This window comes from Pediculus humanus, genomic scaffold (assembly GCF_000006295.1).
Source record: "Pediculus humanus corporis 1103172108269 genomic scaffold, whole genome shotgun sequence".
In the NCBI taxonomy this organism is placed as follows: Eukaryota; Metazoa; Arthropoda; class Insecta; order Psocodea; family Pediculidae; genus Pediculus; species Pediculus humanus.
This window is the reverse complement of record NW_002987838.1, coordinates 655,585-667,303: the sequence shown is the minus strand read 5'-3', so window position 1 is coordinate 667,303 and position 11,719 is coordinate 655,585. Positions and strand designations below refer to the sequence as shown.

Sequence of the window (11,719 nt, the reverse complement as noted above, 5' to 3'; positions counted from 1 at the left end):
TTGAAACAACGTTTGGTGCCATTTTGTAGTACTCGCGAAAAAACCGTTAGAGACAAGCACTACGTAAACTAAAACAAGTACTACGTAAAAAAAAAAAAAACTTTTGATTTTTTTCGTCACCGATTAAAGTTATTAATTAATTGCGAATAATTAAAATTTATAAAGTTTTACGTATTTTATTTTATGAGAGTTTAATTAAAATAACGATAATTTTGTTTTTAAAAATATTTTTCGATTTAAAAAAAATAAATAAATAACTGATTTGACTCTTTCAGGTATATTGGTTATGACTATGAGTAATGGATAACCCATAAATTAAAATTGAAAAACTTTTTAGATCGGTTGCTTTTTCAATTAAAAATTCATATTAAAATTTATTTTTAAAAAGTTTTATTTTTTTAAATTTAATTATATTAATAATGAAAAATTTATTTCGGTAAAAGTATTTCGGATGAAATAATTTTTTAAAGAAAAGTTGATTGCAGCGACATCATTTAGTTAAATACGGTATTAAATCTGGCAACAACGCTAAAGTTCCATGTTGTTAGAAAACGGCATATAAAAACGGTGTTAATAGAATCATACGATCGGAGCTATGTTATTAAAATGAAACATATAATAAAATAAATTCGGGATTATTATTATTATTAATTTTTTTTTTTTTTTTTTAAACATTTATGATTACTTGTTAATCAGTTTTTATAAAAATAATTAATTGATTATGTTACTGTACAGGGAAAAATTGTTATCGAACGGTCAGTTAAAACGGTTAAGTGAACATTTGTACAGTTGTGAAAATATTGGTTTACTTGATAAATATCTTCAACCTTTTTGGAATTTTTTAACATCAAAAACTCCATTATGGTTAGCTCCGAACGTTTTAACAATATCTGGTTTAATTGTTAATATAATAACCACGTTAATTCTCGTTTGGTACAGTCCAGATGCTAGAGCGGAAGTAAGTTTTCAGATTTTTTTTAATTTACTCTAAGAAATTTCAATGATGACCTAACATAATTAATAATCTTTATTGTGTCATCATCTTTTTAAATAACCTTTTTTTTTTCTTTTTTTTAACACTAAGTATTTTTGCATTGGAAGAATTCATTTAACCTGTTATTAATATTTAAATAATTAAATTTTCAATAGATTTGAAAACTTTCATTCTTAAATACATATACATGTGTGTGTGTGTGTGTGTGTATGAAACAATATAAAAAATTTTCATCATTTTTAGTGTTAATTTTTGTTAAATATTTCCATAAATGAATTAACTTTACATTTCATTAATAGGTAATTATTTGCTTACTCATATTATTATTATTAATTTGATTTGCAAGTGGATAATGTTCAAATTGGTTTGACACAATGCTCTGACCTTGTTTTAACTTGTTTACAACCGATTCCCATTATCTTTTTTATTCGAAAACATTTTTCTATTTTTTTTTTATTTAAATTTTTTGTCTACTTTTACTAACTTATTTAAGTTTTCATTTAAATATTATCATCATATATTACCTTATGTTAACTTTTCGAAACCTACAATGGAATTTTTTTTCCCCCCAAAATAATATTGAATAGGTTTTCATCCGATTGCAGTCCTCATGTTTTGTAATTTAGTTTGTAACAAATGTTTTTAACATCTCTTTTTATGTTTTTTCAAAACAAAGATACTGCAACATTATATATATATATAAAAATTAAGTGTTGTGATGCTATAACTAAGTGGGTCAAGGGGGTTCGAGTGTATTTTGAAAATACTTTGTGTTCATTACTTATGTTTTGAAATTATTAATTAAGATTTGGAATGTGTATATTAAAAAAGAAAAACAATTAAAATTTATTTTATTATTTTTTTTGTTTCGATTCCTGTTAATAAAAATATTTTATACCATCGTGTTTTTTTTAATTATGAAATTTTAATTATCGATTATCAAAATAATGAATATATTTACAGCATAATTATCATTTTTATTATTATTATTATTATTATTATTATTATAAACAAATTGATTCTTTGTTTTTCTTTCCGAATACTAATCACATGTAGGTAAATTAGTTTTTTTGAAATGTAAATAATCGACTCTTTTTATTATTACTTTGTTGACTCAATGAAAGAATTGAAGAGAAAAAAAAAAAGACGAATTGTAATGGAAAATTTTTTTTTGTCACGAATGTATACTCATTAAATTATAATTGTATTGGATGTTGATTATTATTATTATTATTTTCAGGCACCAAAATGGGCATGTTTTTTATGTGCTGTAGGACTTTTTATATATCAAAGTTTAGATGCGATTGATGGTAAACATGCAAGACGAACAGGAACATCGAATGCATTAGGAGAACTATTCGATCATGGCTGTGATTCAGTTTCGACAGGTTATTAATTATACTAAATTAAATTATTCTACCATTGCAAGGTCATAAAGTTTATGCATGCTTGTCGAGAGAAGTTAAATTTTTTTTTGTATTTCATTTCTTTTCATCATTGATAATTGATTAATTTGCACACACATAACTAAATAAGATAATTTTTGTATTTTTCTTTTTTTTTTTTTTTTTTTTTTTTTTTCAAAACAGTTTTTGTTGCCTTGTCCGCTTGTGTTGCTGTACAGCTGGGTCAATACCCAACATGGATGTTTTTCCAGTGTTTTTGTGCTATGACATTATTTTACTGTGCTCACTGGCAAACATACGTCAGTGGAACGATGAAATTTGGCCGTGTTGATGTTACTGAAGCTCAGTGTGCTATCATACTCATTCATCTCACATCGGCCATTTTCGGACCGAGTATTTGGATGACAGAGGTAAATAATAATTTTATTCAATGATTTGGAAATAATTTTTTAATTTGGATTTTACAGCTATGTTGTCAATTTTACTTCACCCCTTTCCCCCCTACCCCTACCCCCTTACCCCCCCAGTCGAATAAAAGTCAAAGAGACTTGTAGAAAATCAAAAAAAAAAAAAAAAAAAAAAAAAAAAAGAAAATTTTTTTTCTTAAATAATAAATGCAACTCTGAAAATTTATTTCGTATCAAAAACAATAAAAACCCCATTTTTTCCCTTTTTTGAAAATTTTTACGTCACGTCAATCATATTGATTTACCTTCGATTTTCTTTTCCCCTTCCCCCCACACACCCTCTCCCCCGTTTGTTATATTTACGGTAATCAGTCCGTTTTGTCTGTCTTTCTCTTTCACTTGTTCACTTTCTCACTCCCTCATCCATTTTTACGAATTTGAAAAATTCTAGTTTGTTTTTCTCTCTCTCTCTTACACACACACATTTCAAAACTTTTTTTTTTTTTTTTTTTTTTATTAAAAAATTCATGGCTGAAAAATGATTACATAAAAATTATAAAAAATTTTTAAAACTTGAAATCATTAATTTACAAATTAATGGAAGGGGAAAAAGAAAAGCGGAAAACGGAAAACTAATCAATAAACGATTAAAAAAAAAATATTATTGATTGATTTTTTTTTTTTTTTTTTGTAGACGAATAATAATTTTATTATTATTATTATTATTTTTTATTACTATCAGGTGCGTACCTGTATTGTGCATACGTGTATGTAGTATACGCTCGTGTGCGTGATAATTAATAATCGTTTTTTTTTTTTTTTATCACCTTGGAATCGAGATTTTTTTTTCAGGTACGATCGAAGGAGTCTCTTTTTTTTCATCGTTTATTATTATCGTGATAAACGTTTTTCGAAATGATGACGTCACAAAATTTGATTAACTAATAAATTATTTATTTATTTATTTTAGGGTTCGAGCTAAAAAAATATTTTATATCGTTGTTGTTGTTGTTGTTATTGTTGTTTTGTCAAAACTAATTCGTGTAATTTCAGGTGGATTTCGTAGGTTTCAAATGGGAGCTTAGATACTTAATTGCTCTCGTAACGATTATTTGTTGCTCTTATAACGTGTACCAAGTTTTCACTGTGATTATATCGGGAGGCGTTGGAAAAAACGGCTCGACAGTAGCTGTAAGTTTAAAAAAAAAAAAAAACAATAAAAATTAAAAAAAAAAAAAAAAAAGGAAAAAGGAAAATTCCTTTCTCTCTCTCTCTCTCTCTCTCTCGATTCCTGCTTTTTTTTCATTCGTCTCGGCGGTCACGTTTATTAAAAAAAAAAAAAAAAGTGTGTGGGGGGGAAGAGAAGGTTAAAAACGCGGTTTCAAAGAGAGAAAAAAAAAAAATTGTTGGCTGCGATTAGGTTGTCTTTTTGTTCAAAGAAAAAGTTTAAATTAATATATATATATATAAATTTTAAAAAAATTAAATAAAATAAAAAACGTTAAAATGATGGCTGTCAAGTTTTCGGTATTCGTGTGCAAAAGAAAAAACAAAAAAAAAAAAAACATTGAAACGATTTATAAATAGATTTTTTTTTTACAATCGTTTAAAAAGAAAAAAAAATTTTTTTGCTTTATTTTTATTCAAATTTTATTAATTTTGCACGCACGTGTGTGTGCTCTTAATCATCATTATCATCATCATCATTATCATTATCGAAAATGTCGGGTTTACTTAAAAAAAGAGTAGATGAGAGAGTAAAATCGTTTTCGAAATGAATTTTTTTTTTTACTTTAATTTAAAATTCGTGAAAATTTGTCGTCTGTCTCTCTCTCTCTCTCTCTTTCTCTCTCAGTCTGTGTCTGTTTTTTTGAATTTTTTATAAGGGGAGGGGGCGGGGGAAAGGGGGAAAAGGTTGGCAGATTTTTTCATTCATTCATATACCATCCTATGGTTTTTTTTTTTTTTTTTTGCTCTTGTAAAATTTTCAAACCGTATTCGAGAAACAAAAAGATTTTCCGACCGTTAAAAAGAGACGAAAAAAAAAAGCAGGATCAGAAGAGGGATTTTTTTTTTTAAAGGTTGTTGCCACCACCGCCCGCCCTCCCATACTGCTGCTACTGCTGTTTATTACTACTACTACCACCAAACTCCATTATTAATTAACACTAACTTACGTCCTTTGTGAGAACTAATTTTTTTTTGTATTCGGTGTCGTCATTGCTATTTATTATTATTATTATTGTTATTATTATCATTGTCGGTTTTTTTTTTTTTTTTTTTGTAAACATTGTGGAAAAGGAGAAAAAAATCGTGTAGCATGGATTGACGAGAAATTTTTTATCGTCTTGATTTTTCCGTACCTTTATTTATTTGGAATTGAATCCCTTAAACGTTTAGAAAAAAAAAAAAAAAAAAAAATAACGGGATGTATAAGTGCGTGGGGGGTAGGGGGTAGGGGGTAGGAGGCGGGAGAATGTTGCCGTTCAGGTGGATTCAGGTGCCAAAACCTGTCGTTAACAACAAAAATTTAACTCTCGCGTGTTTTTTCTAATAGCATACTAACCGCATGGACTGATAATGGTTTGATTATCGATCGTGTGTGTGTGAAATGATCGGAAAATTTTTTTTAGGTTTTTCTCTCCCCTTAATAGTCCGAAGCCGACAAGTTTTCCCGCAGTAAATTTACTGCTTGACCGTGTCACAACAGCAGCGTCCAAAAAAAATTTTTGTCGGTCACCATTCGCACTGTAGACGGAGGAGTCGCGTGACAAACGTACGAATTTATTATTGACATGACAATAACCTGAAACATTCGAATCGACTTATTAGTTGTTATTATTATTATTATTATTATTATTATTTGTCGTTTCGAAACGGGGGGTGGAAGGATAAGGGGGAGAGAGAAACGTTCGATTGATGACATACGTTTGTTTTTTTTTTTTTTTACTACACGAAATTAAAAAATTAATCGTTAAAATGAAAATCGTTAGTGTGACGGTGTCCTATTTTTCGATTAAGAAGAAGGAGAAGGAAGAAGAAGGGCGGGGAGTAGGGGGGAGGTAGGTAGGTAGGGAGGGGAATAGCGAAAGGAGGTAAAAAAGAGAGAAAAGAGGATGATGAAGATGGGGTCGGTCGAAAAGACGAGAAAAAAAAAAAGTTTTTGGCTCGAGATTTTTTTTTTTTTTTTTTTTTTTACCGAGGCACAATGCCAAAGTTGCAAAAAAAAATTCGAAAGACTTTTAAAAAACGGGGGGAGGGAGGAGTGGGGGGGGTAGGAGAGCGGGAACGAAAGAAAAAAAAAAGGAATCGAAAATAAGGATGTTAATATGGCGACCGGGTGTAAAACATTTGAAAAATCAAAATTCTCGTCGGCGGCTTGGCTTTATTAACATTTGGTAAATGTCGATTTGGTTGTTGTTGTTGTTGTGGTTGTTGTCGTCACGCTGTTGTTGCGTTGCTTATTAACAATTTAATTAATATTAAAGGGTGTCTCGTCGTCGTCGTCATCGTCGTCATCGACGGTTTTTTGAGTCTAATCGAGTCTTTATACGACTCACACGACTGTGATAATTTTTTTTTTTTAAATTTTGAAACCTGTCACCTGGTGGGTGACCGTCACCACCACCTTCACCGTCACCATCCATTGCATTGCACCGCCCCTCCCACCACATTTCAAAGAATTTTCATAATCATTTTCTCAGCAGTAGTATGTTTGTCATTCATTCCTTTCGTCATCATTCGATCGTTAGGTTTTAATAGGATTCGAATCGCCGTTCGACGGCGATTATAACGGTTTTGGCGGCGACAACCGTTCGTCTAAAATTAATCAAATTCAATTAATTATTATTATTATTATTATTATTATTTATTTTTTTTTTTTGTTATTTTAAATGAAATCGACGACAATCGATCGATTTTTCATTACTTTACTTTTCTTACCTTTACTTTTCTTTTCTTTTTTCTCTCTCTTCTCTTTTCTGCTGTCAAGGGGGATGATTGTGTGTTACGATATTTGCAAATTTTTCTCGGTTCGTGTTGTTGTTGTTGTTGTTGTTGTTAAAGTGTAATTAATTGACGATGACCCGTGATGACAAAACCTGACGAGGGGGAGCCAAACCAAAAAAAAAAAATTTTCTTTTTTTGTCTGTTAACTTGCATGATGAATAAGAACCGAATTGATAATGGTGGTGTGATACGTTTAACAATCAATCAATCAATCAATCAATCGATAACGCAATTGGGGTAAGTACGAATTTTAAAAACAATTAATAAGTTTAACAGAAATTATATTATTAACAAGTTTGTTTGTTTGTTTGTTTGTTGTTGTTTTTTTTACTCTTTTTTATTCTTTTTTATCTTTGTCATCATCGACATTACCATCATCTTTTTCATCTCTCTGTCTCTCTCTCTCTTTCACCCCCAACTCATTTGTACACTTTGATTTTTTTTTTTTTTCGTGTGAAATTATTATTATTATTATTATTTTGAATGTTTTGCGTACGGACTTTGTTATCGAGATTCCTCAGGAAGAACAGCGAACGTTCGAATTTCCATCGTGGTTTGTTTTTTTTGGGGGGGGTTGTGACGTCACTTGTGACGAGTTCATTTTTGACGGTTTTGCTACCTTCACATGCTTTTCCAGTTGGTGATAATAATAATGATAATTGCGATCCTCGTATCTTCCACTCGTGTTGTTGCGCACGTTGAGTGAATTTTCCGTTTTTGTCACGCTGAAAGTTTTTCGTTTTTACAACCGGGTTTTAAGTGGCACGTAAGAATGAGATGATGAAATGAGGCACCGTCACGTAACCATTAACAGAAATTTTTGTTTGTTTTCCGGACATGGATTTCGGACATATTTGATTTGCGTAATGATGACGCGGCACGTGGACGGACACGTTTCATTCAGGTTTCTTTCGGGTAACCTTTCCCGATTAGATGAATTTTTTTTTTTCCGGTCAAACAATGCTTCGAGGTTTTCCACAAAGTTTTCAAAATTTAAAAAAAAAAAAAAAAAAAAAAAAAATTTGTTCTCACTTTCGACGTAGGAAAAGTTTGTTTTTCTTTGTTTCAGATGATTTTTTTTTTTTTTTGAGTGACGTAATAAACTGGACTCCCACGAAAAGAAAAAGGAAAAAAAAAAAAAAAAAAGAAAATTGTATAAACTTTTTTTTTCTGTTTTTGTTTGTTTGTGTTGACTCTTTATGTTTTTTTTTTTTGTTTTTCTCGTTACTTTCTAGATCCCGTTCCTACCCGGCCTACAATATTTTCAACTAGTCGTTTATATCGTTACCCTAGGTTTTTTAGCGTCTTTTAGTTTTTTTTGGAAAAATTTCGAAGAGGGAGGAGCTGGGAAAAACGGTTCGACCGTCGCCGTAAGTGTTTTCTTTTTTTTTTTTTTTTTTTTTTTTTTTCTTTCCTCCTAATGCCACGACATTACTTTTCTTTTTTTTCTCTCTCTCTCTCTTCTCTTCTCTTTTCCGCACACAAACACATTCTCTCTCTCTCTCTCTCTCTCTCTCTCTCTCTGTATTTCTATCTTTTCTTTTCTTTCTAACTCTCGCGACTTTTTTTTTTTTTATTCTTCCCCTCTTGAGCCGTTAATCACGCGAATAACGAACTTGAGCTCTGATAAGGGCCCCGACTAAAATAATAATAATAATAATAATACGATTTACAAAATTACCAAACCCCTAAAACAAAACAAATATCAATCGAATCGTACGTAATTCAATATAAAAACTTGGGATCATTTATTAGTATTATTATTATTATTATTATTTTCACTTTTTCCGTAAGCCAATAAGAGGGGGGACCGCTTAATTGCTGCTGTTTCGTACGGTATGTGCGCGTATATATTTTTTTTAAGAAAAAAAAAAGCTTCCTTTTGTTTGGTTTGACGTCTCTCGGTTAAATTTCGTTTTTTTTTTTTTTTTTGCAAAATATGTCGACGAATTTCCCTCTCCCCTCCCCCCGTCTTTCCTTCATTTTCCTTGATTTATCCGGAAAAAAAATTTTTTTTAATGTTTCAGAAACCTGTTTTTCGAAACGATGTCTGCGCGAGTGCGTTTGTGCGTGTGTGTGTGTGTGAGGGTGACGACGTGCGCATTTTTTTTTTTTTTTTTTTTTTTTTTTTTTTTTATTGCTCTCGACGATCGTATACCGGATACGGTAACGATTCGAACGTTCCGCTTCCGTTTTAGTTTTACCCCCACCACCACCGCCCCCTCTCTGTGTTGTCTGTTTGTGTTTCTTTTTGTATACCTTTAAGTTTTTATCATTTGTCTTTTTCTAACGATTAATTGTGTCACCACCTAATTAATACTACTACTAATGGATAACGTTTGTTTTCCAGGTGTTTGTGTCTCTTTCTTTTTTTTTTTTTTTTCTCGCTTGCAAAAGGGTTAATTTTTTTTCAGGTTTGGTTTTTTTTTTCTTAACTCAAGGTTTATTTTTATTATTATTATTATCATCATTATTTTTTCTTTTTGTTTATGCTGCTTTCGCGGTGGCGTTTGATAAAAAAAAAAAAAAAAAAACGTTAAAAAGGTGTTTGTGCTTCACGTCGAGCTTAAACTAATCGTTATTGTCTTCACCGTTGTCATATATGGTGGTCTCGCGTATTCTAAAATAAAAGTCATTTTCGGTGGAGGGGTTGGAAAAAATGGATCCACCGTCGCCGTACGTAATAATTAATTAATTAATTTAATCGGGAAACAACCTTCTTTGTTCTATCTCTCTCTCTTTCTCTCTCTCTCTCTCTCTCTCTCTCTGTCACTTTTACTTTTCAAGTAGAGGAAAACCGGTCATTTTTTCATTACACACACACACACACACACTATCATCGTTTCATTATTAATTATTATTATTATTGTTGTTGTTTTCGTTGTTATTAATTTGTTTGTTTGTTTTTTTTGTAGGGTACCAGCGTTTTGTCTCCCATAATACCGTTTTCATTGGTAATCGTGCCTGCATATATCATATATAAAAAGTCGGATAATCAACTTTACGAAAATAATCCGGCTTTGTATATACTGGCATTTGGTATGGTCTCGGCGAAGGTGACCAATCGTCTCGTGGTAAGAAAAAGAAGAATGAAACGGTTTTTGTTGTTTTCAGGTTTCATGTCGATTTCCCATTAAGTAGTAAATGGTTTAATCGTTTTTCCAGGTTGCGCACATGACCAAAAACGAATTAGATTACTTGGACACGGCTCTCGTCGGGCCCGCCATGTTGTTCCTTAATCAATATTTTAATTTTTTCTTTGACGAATACTACGTCCTGTGGGCTTGTTTGGTAAGACTTTTAAAAAGAAGATGTTTATGTATGTATTATCCATCTTCTATCTCTCTCTCTCTCTCTCTCTCTCTCTCTCTCTCTCTTTATTAAAATACAAAAATGCTAACGTAATTCTTCTCCGTGTGCGTGTGCGTGTGCGTGTTGTTCATCATGCAGATATGGGTGGCGTTGGATCTTTTGCGTTACTCGACGGAGGTTTGCCACGAGATATGCGATCATTTAAAAGTTAAATTATTCAAAATACCTTATCCGAACATCGGAGTGACCGGTAAACTCATGGTCAACAACAGTAGCAGGACGCCGCAGACGACGAACGGACAACAACCCCATCATCATCATCATCATCAACAGCAGCAGCAACAACAATCAGGTAACTTGCGAACGAAGAGACATAGTCGAACAAGACAATGAATTATATAATTTTTTGTAACTAAAAGTAATTAAATTAAAAAATGAAGAAAAAAAAAATTAGAAAACAAAAACGAAAACAAAATTTAGGATTATTGTGGTTCGATAAGCAAAGCAGGAGTCAGTCAGTCAATCAATCAATCAATCATTCAGTCACTCAGTCAGTTAGTCAGTCACTCATTCAGTCAGTTAGTCAATGCGTACAAATGTAGTGTTTTACTTTTTTTTTTTCAGTCGATTTCAAGTTTTTATTATTATTATTATTATTATTATTATTATTTTATTATAAAATGATAGATTTGTGGAAGAAGATGAAAGGGGGGGGGGAAATCAGGAAAAGGGGGGTGTGTGTGGAAGAGGAGGGGATAGAGAAAGAGTAAGAGAGAGAAATAAGGAAAACAATTCGCGACCTTGTTTTATAAGGTTTTTATTATTAATATTATTATTATTATTATTATTATTATTATTATTATTATTATTATTATTAATATTAAATATTTTTCTTTATATCTCTTGTACGTTTTATTTACGTTTTGTTTTCATTTTGTTTTTGTTTTTGTTTTTTTTTTTTTCTTTTCCCTCTCAAATGATTCATTGTTTTCTTTCGGACGTGAAAAAAAGAGGAAAAAGAAAATTTATTATTATTATTATCATTATTATTATTATTACCTTATACATATTCTTTTCTTTCTTTTTTTTTTTTTTATTTACATATATACATATATATATATATATATATAAATTTGTCGAAATGAAATTTTTTTATTTAATTTTTCTTTTATTTTATTATTAATATTATTATTATTATTTCTATTATTATTAATATTATTATTATTTTGGAAGCGTTTTTTTTTTATAGTCAATAATAATCGGAAATGAATCGGGTTAGCAGGTTGGTTGCGGGGTGTAATGCCAAAAAAAAAAAAAAATTAATAATAATAATTTGGTTGTTGTTTGTTGTACATACAAAAATGATATAGAAAAGAAAAGAAAAAATATTTAAGTGCATTCACGCTGTTGTTGGTCTTTTTTTTTTTATTATGAATACATCGTGCCCCCCTCCGCCCCCACTCCCTTTAATTAGTCTTTTTTTTTCAATATATATACATATATGAGCTGTGCAGTATTATTATTATTATTTTTGAAATATGTATTTGATACCCGTCGGAAAATTTTTTCGTTGTACTTTTTTTTTTTTTTAA

The 11,719-nt window shown here is 30.4% G+C and overlaps 1 protein-coding gene across 1 annotated transcript; it reads left to right on the top strand.

Moving 5' to 3' along the window:
• Nucleotides 1-721: 721 nt before the first annotated feature.
• Phum_PHUM503300 (Diacylglycerol cholinephosphotransferase, putative) lies at nt 722-10,520 on the top strand (the record flags this gene model as incomplete). The annotated part of the gene is made up of 7 exons (XM_002430847.1): nt 722-958; nt 2,235-2,382; nt 2,584-2,810; nt 9,360-9,491; nt 9,731-9,889; nt 9,981-10,106; nt 10,266-10,520. The coding sequence occupies 7 exons, from the start codon at nt 722-724 to the stop codon at nt 10,518-10,520; spliced, it is 1,284 nt and encodes a 427-aa protein (XP_002430892.1).
• Between the last annotated feature and the right edge of the window lie 1,199 nt (nt 10,521-11,719).